General features: G+C 47.0%; 1 protein-coding gene across 4 annotated transcripts in view; it reads right to left on the bottom strand.

The window, feature by feature from the left end:
• The window catches only part of ARHGAP32 (Rho GTPase activating protein 32), a 329,747-nt gene that overhangs the window by 217,578 nt on the left and 88,086 nt on the right, over positions 1 to 24,083 (bottom strand). For 3 of the 4 annotated variants that reach the window (XM_014961083.1, XM_014961081.1, XM_014961082.1), the window contains exon 2: positions 3,855 to 3,963. In XM_014961083.1, coding sequence (XP_014816569.1) covers positions 3,855 to 3,962 — 108 coding nt within the window. In that variant the 5' untranslated portion in view covers position 3,963. Of the gene's footprint in view, positions 1 to 3,854; positions 3,964 to 22,053; positions 22,074 to 24,083 lie in introns of those variants that run through there. The other variant, XM_014961084.1, reaches the window with a different exon arrangement.

The raw sequence follows: 24,083 nt of genomic DNA, 5'->3' as shown, positions 1-24,083 counted from the left end.
GGGCAGAATGACTTCCCTTGACCTGCTGGCCACACTCTTCCCTATACAACCCAAGATACCATTGGCCTTCCTGGCTGCAAGAGCACACTGTTTGCTCATTGTCATTTTACTGTCCACCAGGACCCCTAGATCTTTCTCTTCAGTAGTTGCCTCCAGCAGGTCCACCCCTAACCTGTACTGGTACCTGACATTCTTCTTCCCCAGGTGCAGGACCCTACACTTTTCCCTGTTGAACCTCATGAGGTTCTTCCTTGCCCAGCCCTCCAGCCTGTCCCAAGTCTCGCTGGATGGCAGCACAGCCCTCGGGGGTGTCAGCCACCCCTCCCAGCTTGGTATCATCAGCGAACTTGCTGAGGATACACTCTGTCCCCTCATCCAGGTCACTGATGAATATATTGAACAGCACGGGTCCAAGTATTGACCCCTGGGGGACACCACTGGTTACAGGCTTCCAACTTCCAACTTGAACCTGCTCCATTAATCATTACCCTTTGAGTCCTGTCGCACAGCCAGTTCTCAATCCACCTCACTGTCCCCTCATCCAAGAAGAAGACACCACGGCCATGGCCAACTCCTCCAAGCCCCCGCAGCCTCCAGAGGCTGGAATCACAAGCAACAAGAAAACCTGAACCCACCAAATTAAACAACTATTAACGGAAAATTAAATGGATTATGCCACCATGAGATGCTCACATACCATGTCAGGGGTGTGCTCTGGGAAAAGGCTGAACCAGAGGCTGCTAAAATGCAAAAATGAAGGAAAAGAGCAAGGAGAAAAAGCTCGGGCTTAAAATGTTCAGGAAAAAGAGAGAATAGAGTTGATACACCGGTTGAGCAGAGAATAGAGAGTGACAGCGTTGAACACTGGCCTGTAAATATTTACATCTTGTAAATATTACCTTCTGACTGGACATAAGGCAGGGGTTGAAGGTGGGAATTTGATTCACTCAACACAGTAAACACGAGCGAGTGAGGTTTCTCCTGCCCATCTCCAACGTGTTCAGAGAAGCAGGAGGTCAGAGCAATGCTGTAAGCACAAATCCAGGCCATCGTAGGGTTCAGTGGCTTCACACGTAGCCCTGTGCTTCATCACACCACATCACTGCACAGCAAATCTTAGATAGGAATTTTCTTCTTTATTGTCCTCTACATCTCTTTTTAGAGGAACCTGGACTGTTGAGTTTGGGCATTGCTGCGTGCAAGAGGGCACGTTCTAGAAAGTGAATTAATAGCACAGTGTGGGAATTTTCTTCTTTATTGTCCTCTACATCTCTTTTTAGAGGAACCTGGACTGTTGAGTTTGGGCATTGCTGCGTGCAAGAGGGCACGTTCTAGAAAGTGAATTAATAGCACAGTGAGAGGGACATCATGCAGACGTGGAGGATGAGGAGGAGGGAACCAGAGTCTTTTCATAGAATCATAGAATAGCCCTGTGCTTCATCACACCACATCACTGTGCAGCAAAGCTTAGATGGGAATTTTCTTCTTTATTGTCCTCTACATCTCTTTTTAGAGGAACCTGGACTGTTGAGTTTGTGCATTGCTGCGTGCAAGAGGGCACGTTCTAGAAAGTGAATTAAGAGTTAGCACAGCAAGAGGGACATCATGCAGACGTGGAGGATGAGGAGGAGGGAACCAGACTCTTTTCAGTAGTTTTTTCACTGGTGAGGCCACAACTGGAATCCTGCATCCAGTTCTGGGCTCCCCAGTTCAAGAGGGACAGGGAACTACTAGAAAGAGTCCAGCAAAGGGCAACAAAGATGATTCAAGGATTGGAGCATCTCCCTTATGAGGAGAGACTCCCTTATGAGGAGACCCTAAAGAGCTGGGACTCTTTAGTCTGGAAAAGAGAAGGCTGAGGGGAGACCTTATCAATGCTGACAAGTATCTCAAGGGAGGGCTGAAGGAGGAGGGAGCCAGACTCTTTTCAGTGGTTCCCAGTGAGAGGACGAGGGGCAACGGGCACAAGCTGGAACAGAAGAGGTTCCACTCAAATATGAGGAGAAACTTCTTCACGGTGAGGGTGCCAGAGCCCTGGAACAGGCTGCCCAGGGAGTGTGTGAGTCCCCTTCCTTGGAGATTTTCAAGCCCCACCTGGATGCTCCTGAGTAACATGCTCTGACAAGCTCTAGGCAATCCTGCTTCAGCAGGGGAGTTGGACTAGATGATCTCTATGGTCCCTCCCAACTCTAAAAATTCAGTGAAATTCAGTGATGCAGAATAGAGCTGGACGAGGTCCCTGAGCACAAGAGCCTTGATGAGAACAAGGAAAGCATCAAGGCAGGAAGAGGTGAAGCCTCCCTTCATGGTAAATCAACGATGGGGAAAAGACCCAGTAACAAATGAGCTGTGCCAGCTGACTTGTGTTACAGGTGGAATTACAGCCTGACATTCCTGGGGCACACCTCGAGGTTGCAGACAGTGATTTATGGAGGCTCCTGGCTCTGGGGTGTTACCCGGCCCCATGCTCCGAGTGACACTGATTGCACAGACACTGCTCTCAAACAGGCAGCTCCAGCACGAGCTGCTGCCCAAGGTGGAGAGATGGAAAAGACACCCAGCATGTGAGAAAAAAAACCTATTTAGGCAGTGATAATTGCAAAAAGGCCAAATTAACAGTGTGTGAGCAAGGAGCCAAGAAGAGCAACAGGCACAGAGAACACCAGGAGGCAAAATTGCTGGTGATGCCCAAGTTTTGGGTTGGTTTTATGACCTGAAAAGAAAGTCTGGAATAAAAAACTATCATTCTATTATATGGTGTTTGATGATGCTTTTAAAACAGCAAAACATAGAACTTATCTTTGCGATTTGAACAGCTAATCCAAAATCTATTTTACTGGTGCTTTAAACCTCCGACAAGCCGCTGGGATGAACACCCTCAGCCCCAGACATCAGATGGACCCGAGTGTCCTGCAGCACAGCTGAATCCAGAGCTGAATCCATACGGTCCTGCCACTGCCACACCATCCAGTGAGAGGGGAAAACTGTCACCAGTGCCACGTGGCAGTGAGGAACCAAAGCCACCAGACTGTCTGCCCCTCGAGAGCATCACTGCTCTCCTGGAACGTCAGACCTTCCTCTGTCTGAGGTCAGTTTCCTCTTCAGTTTGCTAAGGTAATGAGGCAATTTAGAAAAATCTGTACATAACAAGCAAGATACAACTTCCAGACACCCCCACACTGAACCAGGGCAGACCCAGCTTCCCCAGGGTAACTTCACAGACCCACCTAATAACATCTGACCTTCCCAGCTCAGCAAATGCTACAGGGAGTTGGGAAAGGGCAACTGCGGGTACTTTACTCACTCATTTAAAAATGAAAACAAATATATCAAGGTGACACAATTGTCTGTGGCCCACTGCCCGCTCGTAGTGCCTTCTGGAAGCAGGAGAACAGCACCTTTGTGCTTGCTTTTCTGCAGTTCCCTCCCATGGCAGGTTATCTCTCGGGCTGATGTTTTATTTCTGGAGACTTAAGCAGCGTTTTGCTAAAAAATCTTATTCTTCCACGATGCTGCATGCTTCAAAGAGCATGTTTTTACAAGCAGTTCCCTTTACGCTCAAAAATCTTGCTGAAAAAGAGGTTAATGCAGACTGAAAATCGTTGTGACATTACAGACCTTTTAATTGGTTACTAGACCTGCTTTGGGGCACACATTAATAGGGCAGGAGCGCTACACGAGCTCCTTCTCCCTCTCCTTGACAAACTGCCAGAGGAAGGAAAGTATTTTGGGCTACAAAAGTACTACACAATCCATTAAAAAAATCTGAAACTCATAATATAAATCAATGCATAACCAGAATGTAATGGCTTGTTCAGAACCAAAAATAATGTATATTGAAAATGAGGTTTTACCATCGCGCTGAGAGTCTCCTCCCAGTCTGGCCGTTCTCTGGGGTGGATGCTCCTCTGCAGCTCTGGCACAAAGTCATCTTCTTCTGCGTGTACAGAGGACTTCATCATTCTGGAAAAGGCAAACAGAGAGGTTTGATGCTCAGTGACAATTTGGGGATAATTGTACACAGAGTCCGTGGTGGTGCTCAGCTACGCGGCTCACATGATGATATAAAATGCTTTTATAAATGCAGAAATCTCACACATTTCTAAATTTCTCTTATTATACAAGCAGGACAAGAGTGTAAATTTGGTGGAGAGATATCTGCACTTCCTGACCAATCCATAGATAATTCTGTTTAATCACTGCACAATTTGCAAGTTTCGAAACACAGAAAAATGCAGAGCAGTGATTTTCAGTCCATCTCAAAAAAAATTGCTCCTATTGCCCAGGCAAACAACATTAGCCCTGTAAGAAGAAAACAAAAGAAGTTTGATTCCTCAGTTGTCACTACATGTTTTGCAGTTTCCATATCTCAGCCTGAATTCCAGTCCCAGGGCTGAGCCATCAGCTCTCTCAGTTCCTACTGATCCTATCGGAAGAGTGAGCTCCTCCAACTGCTCTGGAGCAGTTGGAGCTCCAGCTGCTCTAGAGAAAGATCTGGGGGTCCTGGTGGACAACAAAATGACAATGAGTAAACAGTGTGGTCTTGTGGCCAGGAAGGCCACTGGTATCTTGGGTTGCATAGGGAAGAGCGTGGCCAGCAGGTCAAGGGAGGTCATTCTGCCCCTCTGCTCTGCACTGGGGAGGCCACAACTGGAATCCTGCCTCCAGTTCTGGGCTCCCCAGTTCAAGAGGGACAGGGAACTGCTGGAGAGAGTCCAGCGAAGGGCTACAAAGATGATTCAAGGATTGGAGCATCTCCCTTATGAGGAGAGGCTGAGAGAGCTGGGACTCTTTAGTCTGGAGAAGAGAAGGCTGAGGGGAGACCTTCTCAATGCTGACAAGTATCTCAAGGGCGGGCTGAGGGAGGAGGGAACCAGACTCTTTTCAGTGGTTCCCAGTGAGAGGACGAGGGGCAACGGGCACAAGTTGGAACATAAAGGGATCCACTTGAATATGAGGAAGAACTTCTTCACAGTGAGGGTGATGGAGCCCTGGGACAGGCTGCCCAGGGAGGGTGTGGAGTCCCCTTCTTTGGAGATTTTCAAGCCCCACCTGGATGCTCCTGAGTAACATGCTCTGACAAGCTCTAGGCAATCCTGCTTCAGCAGGGGAGTTGGACTAGATGATCTCTATGGTCCCTTCCAACTCTAAAATTCAGTGAAATTCAGTGAAACCACCCCAGCTCTGCAGGGCTGGCTCAATCACTCTCATTTTATCAAGGTAAACTTTCCTTCAGATAAGGCACCGAGTTTCAAACAACCTATGGAGTATCTTTCAAGCTGCACGGAGATCAGAGGCTCAAAAAAATCAACATTTTCAAAGTATTCATGAAATCTTCTCAGCCTGTCCTCAGCACAGCTCTGCTGTTCCATTGCACTTGCAGGTGGTATAAATGTGCCTTTGCGGGGATTATGGCAGGGAATCAAAGGCCTGTTGAAAGTCTGGTATTATCCATTCTGGTTTCATTAAATAGGAGGTTGAGGCAGGCTTTTATTTGATTAATAGATCACCCTTTATTTACCTTGGGTAACCATTCTGACAACCAGCACCATGTACAGCCAGGCTGGGTTGGTGAAACATTCCCTGCGCTGATTGATGGGCTGTGGGATAACACACACGTGGGGAAAGGCATTGCAGAAAACTCTTTCACTTCTCATCAAGATCTGAGGGGCTGAAAGCTCTACGTGCTCTTTGCCACAACGGCCTAAGAGACCAAAGAACTCATGATTTTGAAAAATATGGCTTTTTTCAGGATTTCTAGTTTGGCAACACCACAGATGTACCAGGGGATTTTAAACAAACTGCTCCAAGGCAGCTTTAGTCCAACACCACGGGGTGATGGAATGAAAGGAAGGGGAACACCATCAAGACCCACATTTCAACACCACAGTTCAAACAGACAGCTTCTCAAAATGCACACCTTCTCAGTCTGAAGACTTGGAAGTAATAATCACAGAATCACAGAATCTTCTAGGTTGGAAGGGACCTTAAAGATCATCTTGTCCAACCGTCAACCTCACTGACAAAAATAGACACCCACACAACAAACAAGGAGCATCATCACTAAACCAGACCTCCCAGCACTACATCAACCCCTCTTTTGAACACCTCCAGGGATGGGGCCTCAACCACCTCCCTGGGCAGCCCATTCCAATGGCTGAGAACCCTTTCAGTGAAAAAAATTTTCCTAATATCCAGCCTGAACCTCCCCTGGGGCAACTTGAGGCCATTTCCTCTCGTCCTGTCGCCTGTGACTTGAGAAAAGAGACCGACCCCCACCTCTCTACACCCTCCTTTCAGGGAGTTGGAGAGAGCAAGAAGGTCTCCCCTCAGCCTCCTCTTCTCCAGGCTGAATAACCCCAGCTCCCTCAGCCTCTCCTCATAAGACTTATTCTCCAGACCCCTCACCATCTTTGTTGCCCTTCTCTGGACCCGCTCCAGCCCCTCAATGTCTTTTTTATGGTAGGGGGCCCAAAACTGGACACAGCACTCCAGGTGAGATCGAATTCACATCTCTATCAGCACTTTGGCCTACAAATGAATTTATTCCGCAGCTTCTCAGGTTTATGGCAGCTCCTCCTGGATTTCTCATCAGAAACCTGGTTTCCTTTTGAGAAGCAAATCTTGTGAATATCTAAAATGTTGCTGGTAACACGGGGCTGCCCAGGGACACCACTCCTCCTGCCATAAGGTAATTAATGACGAGTTTTGACCACATTCTCTTCCAAATCACCAACCCTCACTCACACCAAGCCCCGTTCAGCTTCAATGTATGGCAAGAATTGCTTCCTAGAAAGCACAGAACCTACACCCAGGAGAGGGCAGAGATCCCTAATGAAGATGATAAAATAAATATATACAAACACACTCTATGTGTTACACAAACTCCGTGCTTTGCCTGGTTACAGGCAACTTTATCCCAAGTTAATCCCAGTAATATTCTATTGCTGATGGAAATTAAATACTCCATCACAGTACCACAAAAATATTGGAAACCCTACTGAAGATTTTCTATTATAAACACTTGATAACCACCTGGGAAGCCTTATTAATCTTTAAGAGTAACTATTTCATTCCATACCATCTGAGACAAGAGACCAAGATGCTTCAGGTGTTATTAGTCCTTTATATACTAAGGCGAGTGGCTTTGTCCTCTCCATCCCTGATCTGGATGAAGGAAAATAACTTTTCCACTGGAACATGGGCAGGAGCAGGGTCAGAAAGGAGGAAGGAGAGGAAGAAGAGCAGCCACTCAAGACATCACCCTTTTTATTCTGTTTCACCAGATGTTACAAGATCTCTATGTTCTCATAGGTAATTAATGACGAGTTTTGACCACATTCTCTTCCAAATCACCAACCCTCACTCACACCAAGCCCCGTTCAGCTTCAATGTATGGCAAGAATTGCTTCCTAGAAAGCACAGAACCTACACCCAGGAGAGGGCAGAGATCCCTAATGAAGATGATAAAATAAATATATACAAACACACTCTATGTGTTACACAAACTCCGTGCTTTGCCTGGTTACAGGCAACTTTATCCCAAGTTAACCCCAATAATATTCTATTGCTGATGGAAATTAAATACTCCATCACAGTACCACAAAAATATTGGAAACCCTACTGAAGATTTTCTATTATAAACACTTGATAACCACCTGGGAAGCCTTATTAATCTTTAAGAGTAACTATTGAGTTCCATGCCATCTGAGACAAGAGACCAAGATGCTTCAGGTGTTATTAGTCCTTTATATACTAAGGCGAGTGGCTTTGTCCTCTCCATCCCTGATCTGGATGAAGGAAAATAACTTTTGTGTGTGAGCAGCACTGGAACATGGGCAGGAGCAGGGCCAGAGAGGGGGAAGGAGAGGAAGAAAAGCAGCTACTCGAGACATCACCCTTTTTTTTAACCCTGTTTCACCAGATGTTCTCAAGGAGGACACAGAGAATGAAACATCAGGTGCACATCCACCTGCAACACCATTTCTAAGCATTATTTCTGCATCTTCTAGACTTCCTACAGGAATTCAGCCACTCGTTTTCATACCTGCAGTCCTGTAGTTCCTCTGGAGCCCCATCAGAAGCCCCCAAAATGAGAAAGCGATGACAGTGGAACTGGGAAAGAGCCAGGCTGGCTGCAGTCACTGGGAGGATCTTCATCCTCAGGGCATGGAAAATCCCAGAGCCACCCAGCAGTCAGACACTCTGATTTTTCCTGGCCTCACCCCAAGGGAAGCTTGGAATATTGTAGGTATAACATTTTTATATGCATGTGTATTATGCATATTTGACATTATTTTAATTCATAGAGCAAACAAACAGCACAACAGCCATATGTCTGATTCACCACACGTGTCAAGCTGGAACAAGACTAATTATCTTGTTTCTGCCACGGATTCTTCGTCACAGGAGGGGAAAATACCTACAGCCCCACTAGCACTTATATAAAACACTGAGACATACATTCTGTAAACATTAAAGGCCAAACAAATCAAAGAAGCTGCTCTGTTCTGTAAAGCCTGCATTTGGCTATTTCATGGGAGTTGTAAATGACTGAAAATTCGCTACAAAATTTAATACTAGCCATCAGAACAGAAATATAATTTTATTTAAAATGCCACTTCCTTCAACCGCTCAGCAGCTCCGAATGCCCTTCAAATAAAATCTGACACCATTATATTAATAAAAGTTCTGGCTGCATGGGCATTTTTTTAATAATAGAATGGTCCCGGCCAGAAGGGACCTCCAAAGATCATCTAGTCCAACCTCCCTGCAGCCAGCAGGGATACCCCCCTAGACCAGGGTGACCAGGGCGTCCTCGAGCCTCTCCTTGAATATCTCCAGGGAAGGGGCCTCAACCACCTCCCTGGGCAACCTGTTCCAGTGCTCCACCACCCTCCCAGTGAAGAACCCTCTCCTCATCTCCAGTCTAAAGCTGTTCCCCTCCAGCTTGAAGCCATTGCCCCTCATCCTGTCACTGCAGGCCTTTCTAAACAGGTTCTCCCCTTCAGGTACTGGAAGGCTGCTCATGGCCTTTCTCCACGTTCTCAAATCCAATTTGTTGCTCCCATCAATTTTGGTATTTCTCTATCTGTGTATCAGGATTTGGCACATTTTGGTGCTGTTCTCCTGGTGGAGCTGCCCTCGGGTCCTGGGTTCAGTCCTCCCCACGCACCATTGCAACACCTCATGGGCTGAGAGCACCTACAGCCGACAAGCACCGGTGATTTATAGCACCAGTAAATGAATATTCAGCTCCATGTCCATAAACTCTACGGCCACTTTCACTGAATTTCACTGAATTTTAGAGTTGGAAGGGCCCATAGAGATCATCTAGTCCAACTCCCCTGCTGAAGCAGGATTGCCTAGAGCTTGTCAGAGCGTGTTACTCAGGAGCATCCAGGCGGGGCTTGAAAATCTCCAGAGAAGGGGACTCCACACCCTCCCTGGGCAGCCTGTTCCAGGGCTCTGTCACCCTCACCGTGAAGAAGTTTCTCCTCATATTTGAGTGGAACCTCTTATGGTCCAACTTGTGCCCGTTGCCCCTTGTCCTCTCACTGGGAACCACTGAAAAGAGTCTGGTTCCCTCCTCCTTCAACCCGCCCTTGAGATACTTGTCAGCATTGATAAGGTCTCCCCTCAGCCTTCTCTTCTCCAGACTAAAGAGTCCCAGCTCTCTCAGTCTCTCCTCAGCAGGGAGATGCTCCAGTCCTTGAATCATGTTTGTTGCCCTTCGCACTTTGTATTTCTAATATTGAAAATATTAAGTACTGCTTCCACTAGACAATCACTTTCCCTATGGGTTTGGAGGGGTCTCACATCCACAAACATCAAGTGTTCCCACGCCCCTGTTTTGCACAAGAATCATAAAAAGTGGGTTTGCAGAAGGAACTTTGTAAATTAAAGAGGGGAGGAGATGGGACACAAAGTTCAAAATACCCTGGGATCCCTACAAGAATGTTTGCTCCCCTTATTCACAGAATCACAGAATCTTCTAGGTTGGAAGGGACCTCAAAGATCATCTTGTCCAACCATCAACCCAACTGACAAAAATAGACACCCACACAACAAACAAGGAGCATCATCACTAAACCAGACCTCCCAGCACTACATCAACCCGGCTTTTGAACACCTCCAGGGATGGGGCCTCAACCACCTCCCTGGGCAGCCCATTCCAGTGTCTGATGACCCTTTCAGTGAAAAAATTGTTCCTAATATCCAGCCTGAACCTCCCCTGGGGCAACTTGAGGCCATTTCCTCTTGTCCTGTCGCCTGTGACTTGAGAAAAGAGACCGACCCCCACCTCTCTACACCCTCCTTTCAGGGAGTTGGAGAGAGCAATAAGGTCTCCCCTCAGCCTCCTCTTCTCCAGGTTGAACAACCCCAGCTCCCTCAGCCTCTCCTCATAAGACTTATTCTCCAGACCCCTCACCAGCTTTGTCGCCCTTCTCTGGACCCGCTCCAGCACCTCAATGTCTTTTTTATGGTAGGGGGCCCAAAACTGGACACAGCACTCAAGGTGAGGCCTCACCAGTGCCCAGTACAGGGGGACAATCACCTCTCGGGCCCTACTCCCCACGCTGTTCCTGACACAGGCCAGGATGCTGGTGGCCTTCTTGGCCACCTGGGCACACTGCTGGCTCCTGTTCAGCCAACAGTTGACCAACACCCCCAGGTCCTTTTCTGCCAGGCAGCTCCAGCCACTCTGCCCCCAGCCTGGAGCGCTGCAGGGGGTTGGTGGGACTGAAGTTCTTTGGCACGTCCCACCGTAGAGCACAGCAGAAGGAGTATGGTTGCTGGGAGGTCTGGTTTAGTGATGATGATGCTCCTTGTTTGTTGTGTGAGTGTCTATTTTTGTCAGTTAGGTTGACGGTTGGACAAGATGATCTTTAAGGTCCCTTCCAACCTAGAAGATTCTGTGATTCTGTGTAACACAATTGTCACAGACTTTGATGTCATCTCAGCGCCGATGACACGCAGATTAAGGGCTCTCCCCTGGGAGGACACCGGGGTGTCAACAAATTACTTTCAGAGGTGCCTGATGGTTGGAAAGGCACGTGCTGGCGGGGAAGCACGAAGCCTTTTGAATGTCAGACCCCTCATATCAGACAGTTAATTGTCTGCTTGACAGACACTCATTTTGGACTGGCTGTATATTTTTTAAATTAAATGCCAAGCGAGCTCTTTAGGTTGTGCTCCCCCGTGGGGACATGGGGCAATTCAGCTTTCCTTGCTGCTTCTCTCTCAAACGACTTCTCCTTCTGACCTCAATTTAGGAGGCGAGAGCCGATGATAAGTGATTTATTAGTTTATTTATTATTTCTACATCACTGTTGCTGTGCCTGGAGATCACTCAGCCAATGCAAAAGCACAGCTCTGCCCTACAGAACCGACCATTCAAGAAGATTTAGGGCTCCGCAGAAAGTGATGTTTTCTGAGATAGAAATTCTCCCCAAAAAGCCAAATTTAAATAAAGCCTGTGCTGACACAAATCTGTACTGAAAACCAATGAGCATCAACGACTGTGTGAAAAAAAACGGTATTTATGCCGCTCAAGTAATTTGCACAAAAGGCCAAAATAGCAGATTCTTCACCGTGGCACTAAGAAGGAACTACAAAGCTTTGCGTTGCAGAATCGATGTGCAGGGAAGTGGACACACACTTGGCTCCTCTCCCTCCCTCCTGGCAACTATGTTTGGCTTCAATGAGCCCTTCACTTCCATCCCCTGACTCTCAATCACAGTGGGGAAAATTAAGTCACAGCAAAATCAACAGAGAGATACCTTAAAAACTCTGCTTTAAAACTAACTTCATCAAGACGAGGAGTCACAATCCTACAAAAAACCAAAATCCCGTAAGAGCCGTGGATGTCACCATCCACTCATGACAGCACAACTAAGACAACTCTTCACATCAATGTTACATCTCCCATAACATCCTCATTGGGAAACTGAGGCAGTGTGGGCTGGAAGAGGGGACAGTGAGGTGGATTGAGAACTGGCTGTGTGACAGGACCCAAAGGGTAATTATTAATGGAGCAGGTTCAAGCTGGAAGCCTGTAACCAGTGGTGTCCCCCAGGGGTCAATACTTGGACCCGTGCTGTTCAATATATTCATCAGTGACCTGGCCGAGGGGACAGAGTGTATCCTCAACAAATTGGCTGATGATCCCAAACTGGGAGGGGTGGCTGACACCCCGGAGGGCTGTGCCACCATCCAGCGAGACTTGGACAGGCTGGAGAGCTGGGCAAGGAAGAACCTCATGAGATTCAACAAGGAAAAGTGCAGGATCCTGCACCTGGGGAAGAAGAATGTCAGGCATCAATACAGGTTAGGGGTGGACCTGCTGGAGACAAGCTCTGAAGAAAAGGATCTGGGGGTCGTGGTGGACAACAAAATGACAATGAGCAAGCAGTGTGCTCTTGTGGCCAAGAGGCCAATGGAATCCTGGGCTGCGTAGGGAAGAGTGTGGCCAGCAGGTCAAGGGAGGTCATTCTCCCCCTCTGCTCTGCACTGGGGAGGCCACAACTGGAATCCTGCCTCCAGTTCTGGGCTCCCCAGTTCAAGAGGGACAGGGAACTACTGGAAAGAGTCCAGCGTGGGGCTACAAAGATGATTCAAGGATTGGAGCATCTCCCTTATGAGGAGAGACTGAGAGAGCTGGGACTCTTTAGTCTGGAGAAGAGAAGGCTGAGGGGAGACCTTATCAATGCTGACAAGTATCTCAAGGGAGGGTTGAAGGAGGAGGGAGCCAGACTCTTTTCAGTGGTTCCCAGTGAGAGGACAAGGGGCAACGGGCACAAGTTGGAACATAAGAGGTTCCACTTGAATATGAGGAAGAACTTCTTCACGGTGAGGGTGACAGAGCCCTGGGACAGGCTGCCCAGGGAGGGTGTGGAGTCCCCTTCTTTGGAGATTTTCAAGCCCCACCTGGATGCTCCTGAGTAACATGCTCTGACAAGCTCTGGGTGGTCCTGCTTCAGCAGGGGAGTTGGACTAGATGATCTCTATGGTCCCTTCCAACTCTAAACATTCAGTGAAATTCAATATGGATTGCCCCTTAGCACTACGAGGAAAGGGAGCACCAACCTCACAAACACTTGGGCAAGAAGTTGGAATCATGCGAGAAACGCCAATACATCTTCATTTCTGACCTCAAACTCACACCACACACACAAAAAGGAAATGTCATGAGAGAGATGGGAAAAAACCAACGTGCACATACCCTCCCCAACCCAATTTTCCAAGTAAACTTTACATCCATGAAATTCAAACTAATACAGTGGAAAAGGAAGAAAATAATCATGCAATATGGAAAGCAGAGATAGCTCAGGAGCCCCAGGAAAAATGAAACAAGAGATGGGAACTGAAGGCTGACAGTGCTGACCTGAAAGAGGATTTAATTTCCCAAGTTTTAAATCAGCTTTGTCAACACCTTCCTGATTACATTATGTCTGTCTGTATTACATAAAACAAGATTTCTGAAGTCTGTCTCAAGGATCACACAGAGTGAAGATAGAAAAGACCTACAAGGTCAGCTTAAAGCACACCTCATAAATAAACAAACATTAAATGGATTGTATTTAATCCTCGACCACAAAATGAAAACCTGGCATAACTAAATGGTTTACAGTGATGGATTCTACAACATTGAAAGCTCTAATTGCTAGTTTTAATAGAAGTTCATAGTCAGGGAGCCAAAATTAAATTGTTTGGGAAGCCACTGCACAAGAAAAATTAAAAGAGTGACAGCATATTACAATAAGAGAGTATTTTTTAAAAAAATCATTTGAATCAAGTATCAGGAAGCACAAACTAAACTGAATTTTACCCTGTGCTGATAAGGATCTATTTATTGCCTGGTTTTAAAAGTTTAGATTGAGGGTTTAGATCAACTTGTGGATCTGCGAGGGTCTGAGAACTACCAGAAGGAGTGAGCAAAAGTTGAAAAAGGAAAAAAAAAGCTTCATTGCTGCTCTGCAGCATTTTAGTAAATACCTTTCAAGGAATGTCGTGCTCCACAGGGACATTTGTACATGTCCCCAAATAAATAGGGCTGGAAATCACAAAGCCAGATTAATTCAATTTCACTGATAGTGATTGTTTTCAAAAATGAATCGTGCAAATTACAGGTACAAAGATTGTTTTAGAATACTTTATAGTATCAGAATTTCTAGCTTTTCCAATTTTCATATTCCAGATTTGGTAAAACCATACCTACACCCAGGGAAGTCGAGCTGAGATCACCAACGTACTACGACTGAGCCAAATGAACTGTGTGATTCCTAATACTAATTATTGTTATTCAACTTCAGGAGGTAATTGACAAGGTCAGAAAAAACCCACTTCGTGTATATTTTTAATTCTGGGGTTCCTATTCCTGCAAAATACTTTTTTTTTAAAGAAAAAAAAAAATCCCTTCCCACCACCTGTTAAATGAGATTCTCAGCTGTCTGTCAGAAGAGAAATCTCTTTCTCTGAGGAAGAAAAAGAACCACCTTTTTTAATTAACCTTTCATTTAAGACTATAGGACATTAGAAAAACAGATTTTTCAAATGAAAGATAGGAAGTTTTAACTAAAGATCTTTTTTCAAATCAGCAGTATCACTTGATTAATTTTGAAAACTGCCAGAGTGGACACCTCAGCTCTTCCACTGTTAAAATACCTCTGCAGAGGGAAGCAGAGAAGGCCATTAGTGCTGCAGAGATTAATTAACAGCTCGGGTTCTTGCCTGTTCCAACTCTCTGGACATGCTTTAATACAAGCTCCGATCCAATCAAGACACTTGAGCTATCTTTGCTCGGGGGTTTAACTGAGTTTTCAAGCTTCAAAATAACTGTCTTGTTTATTTTATTGCAAGATTATTCAAATTGCATTTTTTGAGCTGCTAAAGAAAAGTTGCATGAACAAGATCAGATCCCCTGGAATTTAAAACCTGTGGGCAAAGGGGCAAGTATGGGTAGGACAGTTCCCATTTTAGCAAAGAGATACCTTCAGAAGCCTTTAAAGTCTCAGTAATTGTCCTTTTTTTTTTCCCTAATTGACTTCTCACAGTGTCCCCAACACATCACACAACTCCTTCTAACCCTCAGTTGTAAAAGCAAAGCCTTGGGGAGTGAATATTCATTCTCTCAGGGTGACACACTGTCCTGACACACCACCAGCAGCACCCTGACCCCACCAAGCAGGTACCTTCAAGGTGTCCAAGAGTTAACCACTCTAGAGATGCTTTTCACATCCACCCAGGGGTAAGGAGGGATGCTGGGACAGGAGAAACCAGCACCATACTATAAAGCAAATACCATTATTGTTTCTTTTCCTCAAAAAACGCAGTGCTGTAGGGAACCATACAGGTTCTTGTATTGGAAGATCAACCCCAAACCACCTTCAGTAAATCTTCTCCAAATTTAAAAGGAACAAATAGGGTCAACAAACCCTCCTTCTTTTTATTAAACAAACCAAGGGTCAACAGAGCCTCCTTCTTTTTATTCTGCTCTTCTCCCATACTTTTGGCAGCCTGGAGGGGTTCAAGGGCAGGTTGGATGGGGCTTTGAGCAACCTGGTGTGGTGGGAGGTGTCCCTGCCCAGGGCAGGGGGTTGGAACCAGAGGACATTTAAGGTCCCTTCCAACCCAAACCATTCAATGATTCTTGTCTCACCCAGTTGTGTTTTATGTCTGGACTCAGTAACATTCATCTCAAAGTTTAAGTAAGCACAGAGATATGTGCTTCATGCTCTGGAAGAGACTGGAACGTGTACCTAAGAGCTTTGTTGAACCAGGCTGTCTAAATTTGCATTCAGGTTTTGCATAACTGAAATTTCTTTAAACACTTTATGAAAAGAATAAGTTCTTGGAATATTCAGCTTTTACAAGCTCTGAGCCATGTTCTTAGTTATTAAACAGCTTTATAAAAATAATCACAGAATCCTCACGCTTTTGCATTCATGTATTACTGAACAAACCTGTTCTTTTATTTGGCAACACATAAAAGACATTGTTTTAGTAGGTGCCTGGCATTTTCTTTCAGAAGAATATAGTGACAGTCAATAAAAAAAAATCCTCAGGAATAGGTTTCTCTTATCACTTTTGCCCAGTATGAGAAAAGGAATTAGGAAATCACTGAACAATCAGAATCCCTGAGCCCTGGCTTGGATTTCTTTTGTTTGATTCAGGAACAAACATAAAAGCATTAAAGAAAATCGCCTCTAGGGGAAAAAAGAGTACTAACCTCTCATTTACAATTAATAAATCACTAAAAGCAGCTCTAAAGTTTCAACACAGAAGAGACAGGGGAAAGGATGGCTGCTCCTGCCCTTCCTGCTCCACTGAGGAATTTAAACTGGGGCATCACCACCAAAAAATTCTCTGTCCCCACTGGCCATGGGCCACGTGAGCCACCTCCAGCCCTGGGATAACTGTCCCCATCCACGTGACAGGATGGCAGGTACCACCTCAGCGAGCTCTTGGTCAAAACCTCTCCCCTTCACAGATTTCCCTGCAATTCCTCTGCAATCTCCTGCTTTTGTTTCTCTTGTCTCTTAAGATGCCTCTTTCTTCTCCCTCCATCTCCTGGCTTCCCCACGGCCCAGCAAAAGCAGTTCCAATCTTCGCTGGAGTCTACAAAGCAGTAATAAAACCTCATCCAAACACAGCCAAGATCAAAGTACACCCCAAAATTGCAAAGCACGACCTAAACCCAGATGCAAGGACATTCCTCTGGGCTGATCTCGCTTGTTTGCAGTTCAGTGCCAATGCAAAGCCACGGTAAATTTAATCTTTCCTCCTAAAAGCATAGACTGGAAAAACGATGCTTTCAGCACATGGAATGATCAAGTGCAATCAACTAATCAGTTACAATTAGCCTCGCACGCTGTTAAGTGACAACTGTTCATAACACGGAGCAACATTTAAAACTTGTCCTGGCAGCCAGCTGCTTAGCAGGGAAATCCTTTCTCTAACTAAACTTTATATCACAGAATCTTCTAGGTTGGAAGGGACCTCAAAGATCATCTTGTCCAACTGTCAACCTCACTGACAAAAATAGACACCCACAAAACAAACAAGGAGCATCATCACTAAACCAGACCTCCCAGCACTACATCAACCCCTCTTTTGAACACCTCCAGGGATGGGGCCTCAACCACCTCCCTGGGCAGCCCATTCCAATGGCTGATGACCCTTTCAGTGAAAAAATTGTTCCTAATATCCAGCCTGAACCTCCCCTGGCGCAACTTGAGGCCATTTCCTCTTGTCCTGTCGCCTGTGACTTGAGAAAAGAGACCGACCCCCACCTCTCTACACCCTCCTTTCAGGGAGTTGGAGAGAGCAAGAAGGTCTCCCCTCAGCCTCCTCTTCTCCAGGCTGAACACCCCCAGCTCCCTCAGCCTCTCCTCATAAGACTTATTCTCCAGACCCCTCACCAGCTTTGTCGCCCTTCTCTGGACCCGCTCCAGCACCTCGATGTCTTTTTTATGGTAGGGGGCCCAAAACTGGACACAGCCCTCGAGGTGAGGCCTCACCAGTGCCCAGTACAGGGGGACAATCACCTCTCGGGCCCTACTCCCCCCGCTGTTCCTGACACAGGCCAGGATGCTGGTGGCCTTCTTGGCCACCTGGGCACACTGCTGGCTCCTGTTCAGCCAACAGTTGACCACCACCCCCAGGTCCTTTTCTGCCGTGGAAGGAGCCACGGGGAAAAAAAAACACCCAAAGTAGACTTGATAAGGAATACTCGCAAGGAAAAGAATGGAAATTAACTCCTGGACATCAGAACCTGAACTAATAATACAAGATAAGCATAAGCAAATAAATAAAGAGGAGCTCCAGCTGTTCTGACTTCAATATTAAGTGACTGGTGTCTCTCGGATCGTATTCACACCAACACTCCTCCTCCCTGGGCTACTGTCACTCCGTGTCAATGGCATCAGCAGCAGAAAGGAGGTTCCTCGGTCCTTCCCGTGTCTAGAAATCACCACTAACACATCCCACTGTTATTATTCCTACTGGACTCTTCTCGATACGGGTCACGGGGGTGTAATACGTGCAAAGCCACACTGTAATTATTTCTCGGCAGCAGAGAGACGTGGATCACAAACAAACAGGTCATTCTCAGGCTAACACGACACTGGGAAAGCAAAGCACCGACCAGGAGATGTGTGCTGGGGCTACCCATCTGCCAGTGACATTTCTGATACAGGAGACGGGGCCGTGGAAGTGGCAGCAGCACAATAAGGAGGACATGGTGGTGAGAAGTGGGAGCAGAACCCCAGAGCGGGACACAGACCCGGAGATGAAGGTCATAGAATCATAGAATTGCCCAGGCCGGAAGGGACCTCCAAAGGTCATCTAGTCCCACCCCCCCGCAGTCAGCAGGGACACCCCCAACTAGACCAGGTTGCCCAGGGCCTCGTCAAGCCTCTCCTTGAATATCTCCAGGGAAGGGGCCTCAACCACCTCCCTGGGCAACCTGTTCCAGTGCTCCACCACCCTCCCAGTGAAGAACCCTCTCCTCATCTCCAGTCTAAAGCTGTTCCCCTCCAGCTTGAAGGGGATAAGCAGGGCTGGTCATCAGGACCCTATTTCTTCCTTTGCTTCCAGGTGTATGGAAATGCTGGTGAGGTTCTAGGGGTGGTGGGATGGGATGGCGATGCCTCACCTTGAGTATCTCCAGGGATGGGGCCTCAACCACCTCCCTGGGCAACCTGTTCCAGTGCTCCACCACCCTCCCAGGGAAGAACCCTCTCCTCATCTCCAGTCTAAAGCTGTTCCCCTCCAGCTTGAAGCCATTGCCCCTCGTCCTGTCACTGCACCTTTCTCACGACGAGAAGGTTTCAAAAGTAGATAGCTTTTGCATTTTGGATTCCTCATTGAATAGATAGATAAGAGAAGCAGACAACAACCATCACGTAGATAAGAAATTAGACAGAAACACAATTTAGGAAAAACATTTAGAAATTAAGAAGCTCTGGGTGAAGGTGCTACAGGGGTTCAGAACATCTCACAGCGACTCAAGAGTTCATTTCCATCCTTACCTCCTGCAGAACCAGCACCACAAACTGGCGCTGATGCAGTCAGAAACATTTACTTTGCCCTTTTTGGAATAATTTCCGATGGTTAAATGTGTTTTTCAGTGAGTAATAAAAAAACCCCAATGTACAGGAAAGAGATCCTTGATCCCCCTTGCCTTGGGGTTCTCAAGGATACAGCTGCAGCCACCACTGGCCAAGCATTTTTACCTCCAGCACCCACACAGGCATTTTTGGTACAGCAGCATCGGAGCTGGCACACACGTCTGCTGTGAAAGGAAACCCTGCTGCCAGGCTTCCTGCTGCCACGGAGATGAATAGAGAAAGAACAATTAGCCAAGGCTTCAGTCTAATTTAGATTTATTTTTCTTTTTGGAAGAGAGACTGAGAGATGGTACATCGTAAAACAAAAGCATTAATTCTAAAGGTTGCTCAGAGGAACACGATACTAAAATACCACATGTAACCTACATTATAAGGACTCCTGCTAATAAGCACTACTGTCTAGTGCCTGGTGACCCCAATTATGCTAAACGTGGTACTTGGATGTGTCAGAAGACCATAAAACATCAAAGCAAGGACTACTGACATCAAAGCAGGCAAGAGGTGAGCAGAGAGAAGACCTCCATCCACTTTCCAAAAACCCACAGTAACCGACAGGGCAAGGAACTTGTCCAGTTCTTCAGAGGAAGCCTGAGCCTAAAGGAGGAAAAGACTTTGGTTTCACAGCTCCAAACCACAAAGACCGTTCACAGCAGCACAGCCTTTCTCACCAAACACCTTATCAGGGCCTGGAGGGAGAAAAAAAAAGACTCAGGGAGAAAGAACATGCTCCTGTGCAGAGCAGGGGATCACACACTCTGCTGTCATCCAGTCCTTGAACCACGTAGAAGAAAAGAAGAGCCAGCCCAGGTCACCCACAGATGATCAGGGCACACAGTAGCTCAGGAGGGGCTTGAAGTTTGCTGTTTGCCAACCTGTGGCCCTGACCACTGAGTTTTTAATGCAATAGCTCCTCCTCTGCTTTCTCTGCTGAACTTCTTTCAAAAGAGAGAGAGAGGGAGCGAAAGCAATGAGCTACGCACAGGAAGACTTACTGGGACCACTATCACAGCAGGACTGGGCTGCAGAGGTCAGTGTGAGGAGCACAGCTTCAAGGCAGAGCTTTTATCCAGATATGAAGTTTCTGTAAGAGCCTAAGAAGGCTGGACATGAGCAGGCAGTGGGCACTTGCAGCCCAGAAGGCCAATCCCATCCTGGGCTGCATCAAAAGCTGCGTTGCCAGCAGGTCCAGAGAGGGGATTCTGCCACTTGACTCTGCTCTGGTGAGACCTCACCTGGAGTATTGTGTGCAGGTCTGGAGCCCTCAATATAAGAAGGACATGGACCTGATGGAGAGGGTCCAGAGGAGGGCCACGAGGATGATCAGGGGGATGGAGCCCCTCTGCTCCGAGGACAGGCTGAGGGAGCTGGGGTTGTTCAGCCTGGAGAAGAGGAGGCTCCGGGGAGACCTAATAGCAGCCTTCCAGTACCTGAGGGGGGCCTACAGGAAGGCTGGGGAGAACCTGTTTAGAAAGGCCTGCAGTGACAGGACGAGGGGCAATGGCTTCAAGCTGGAGGGGAACAGCTTTAGACTGGAGATGAGGAGAGGGTTCTTCACTGGGAGGGTGGTGGAGCACTGGAACAGGTTGCCCAGGGAGGTGGTTGAGGCCCCTTCCCTGGAGATATTCAAGGAGAGGCTCGACGAGGCCCTGGGCAACCTGGTCTAGTTGGGGGTGTCCCTGCTGACTGCGGGGGGGTGGGACTAGATGGCCTTTGGAGGTCCCTTCCGGCCTGGGCAATTCTATGATTCTATGAAGCCACACAAGGGCAGCTCCCCATCTCTCCCAGCCATCCGATGCCATACCCTCCCGTGCCAGCACAGGCACTTAACCCATCTCTACACACTGCCCTGGAGGAAAAATAAACACATTTTTAAAAGGACTTGCTTTTCAGTGGATCAGCACCAAAGCACCCGGCTGCAGGAACTCCTCCGGGCCTGATGGAAGCCTCCTTCAGCCACAGCATCATTTTAATTCTCCACTGGGATGTAGTTTCACAAAGATGGGACAAGCAAGACCTTAAACTCCTCAGAGACCTTCTTTTAACCTTGGGAAGCCCCACGTGGGCTTTTGCAGATCCCACCCTGATGTGTCAGTGTCTCTCCAACTCAAGTAAAGAGAATTTGGCCATTTATCCCAGTTTGCAAAGGCTGGAGCTGAGGAGCTGAGGGTGCTGCAATGCTTCATTGTGCAACATCACCCAAATCCTTTAGGAATGCCAGAGCTGAGGAAAAAGAATGGTTCTGTCCGTTGTTGTTATTTAAAATTAACCAGAGGGAAAAGCATCTGAAACACAAACACTTGGGGGGGTGGAGGGTGTGAAGCTTCTGTTTGGTTTTTTTTTTAATTTGAAAAGCAAACTACAAGCATCACGGAAACAACCTGTGACTAAGAACAAGGACAGTTTTAAAACTGGAAAAACGGCAGCCAGGAATTTTAAACAAATTTAAAATTCCCCTTTAAAACAAAAGGTATTAATTGCAGTGCTTCACAGCTCTGTGGTTTTAGGTAACCTCTTGAATTTTACATGGGGCAAACCAAGAAAGTCCCCAAAACACCAACCCAATTTTAAAGGCAGAAGGAAGAGGGGGAAAAAGGAAGAGGGGGGGAAAAAGAACAAGGGGAAAAAGTGAACCACATATTCATAGAGAAGATTGCAAAGACATTCAAAGAAGACCAAAAAGAGGACCTCATTTCTAATGCCTTCCAGAGGATAAAAAAATATGAAAGGTGTTTAATTGCCCAAGCAGATGCATATGAAAAAGCAAAAAGCAAACAAGGTTTTGTGTCCCCCTCAGTTATCAGATCACACATCTGCATTCTCTGGCTGCCTCTGCATAAGGAAAATGAATAATTCTAAAATGTTAACATTATGACAGGACTCACAGCACACTGAGCACAGGACAAATTCACTCCTCACTCACCCTGAGCAGAGAGAGACACCCTGGGACCATCTGAAAGGGGTTCCGCTGGGCAGAAGAGCTTGAAAGGAGGGCAGTTATGTTAAATGGAGGAGGAAAAAAGGAAAGGTACGTGGACAAAACCGATTCAAGACTCCAGGAAGCAAAGCCACACAAATGACTGTTGAGTTGTGCAATGACTCAGCAGGAAAAAAAAAAAAAAAGGAGGAAAAAAAGAAAAAAATATAGCAGCAGATAGGAAAGTCTTTTCCATAAAAAAAATGACAGCGACCACCAAAAAATAAGTAAAATAAATAGAAATTAGGAGAGTTCCCAGCCTGGAACTCTGTCTGGTGCCATAAGCTCTGAGGACAAAGTTGTTTGTCCTAATCAGCCATTCTTTATTACCCTCTGCAGCACACCTGAGCATGCAGAGGAGCAGGAACCTGAGCTGCTTTAACCCCTGCGTCGCCGCTACCTCTGCCCTGGCTGGCTGAAAACGTGCTGTTTTTGGCAAACAACATGCTAAAGCCACGGAAAAAGTCAGACAAACAGATAAGCACAAAGTAAACCTGGCCTGGGGAATCCAGCATAAAGTCTGAAATGCAGAGGGTGGCAAAGCAGGAGTGTCAGCTCCCCACCTCCTGGTCTGCAAAGCCAAAGGACCACCAGGACCAAAAGATGACAGCAGGTGGAGGGAGGTCATCCTGCCCCTCTGCTCTGCCCTGGGGAGAGCCCATCTGGAGCACTGGGACCAGTTCTGGGCTCCCCAGTTCCAGAGGGACAGGGAACTGCTGGAGAGGGGACAGCAGAGGCTACAGAGATGATGAGGGGCCTGGAGCATCTCCCTTACGAGGAGAGGCTGAGGGACTGAGTTAGGTTGATGGTTGGACTAGATGATCTTGAAGGTCCCTTCCAACCTAGATGATTTTATGATTCTATGACTTGGGTCTTCTTAGTCTGGAGAAGAGAAGGCTGAGGGGGGATCTGATCAACACTTATAAATACTTAAAGCTTTGGAAGGTGTCAGGAGGATGGGGCCAGGCTTTTTTCAGTGGTGCCCAGGGACAGGACAAGAAGAAATGGTCACAAATTTGAAGTTCCACCTAAATATGAGGAGGAACCTCTTTCCTGTGAGGGTGGCAGAGCCCTGGCAGAGGCTGCCCAGGGAGGTGGTGGAGTCTCCTTCTCTGGAGACATTCAAACCCCACCTGGACACGTTCCTGTGGGACCTGCTCTGGGTGGACCTGCTTTGGCAGGGGGTTGGACTGGATGATCTCCAGAGGTCCCTTCCAACCCCACATCATTCTGTCATTCTACTTCTGCACCTCCTCTGCTGTTCTCCTGAGAAACCAGAAGGAAATTCAAGCTCACAATTTCCTGGCAGAACTTTACAGGCCAGCCTCCCCCCTGTCTGTTGAGGCCCAACAGCTCTCCCTGAAATGGTAAGATTCAATGTAATCTGTTAAAGAGAGATAACGAAGTTCAAGCAGATGGATGAGGCACGTCAAGCTGTGCAGCTTTCACTGCTCAGTTTGAACACGTCCTCTCCTTTGCAAACCTTTATGCAAATGGCTTTTCAAGAACATTTAATCCTCCACCCTCCTCAATTACATCCCTGTCCCTCAGCTCGGAGCCAGCTCCAGGACAAGCCACGGGTCCAGGACCACATCACGAAGTTCAGGTGAAATTTAAGCAGGTGCTTACGTGCTCTGCAAGGCTGGGCTAGAAACCAAACCAGCTCAGGTAACCCTAATTCCTTTCCATCATTCTTCACTTGCAAACCCAATCACTTGAAAAAATACCATGCCTTATCACTTCCTTTGCCTTTAAAATCACTCCTGGCCGGGTTCCACCAGGATAAACTGTAGCTCTGCCACCATTTTGCTTATGCATCAGGGTAATAAAAGATGAGAGGATGCCAACACCTTCCCTACGCAACGCAATTTATCTGTGGAACTACGTTGGCTAAAGCTGGGAATTATCAAGTCAGAGGGAAGGGGAGAAAAGGCCAGAAAATCTGAATAGGGCACCTGAGCAGATAACAGGACTTA

The sequence above is a fragment of the Calidris pugnax genome, unplaced genomic scaffold, assembly GCF_001431845.1.
Source record: "Calidris pugnax isolate Ruff unplaced genomic scaffold, ASM143184v1 scaffold269, whole genome shotgun sequence".
NCBI classification, from domain to species: Eukaryota; Metazoa; Chordata; class Aves; order Charadriiformes; family Scolopacidae; genus Calidris; species Calidris pugnax.
This window is presented reverse-complemented; position numbering and strand designations above follow the sequence as displayed.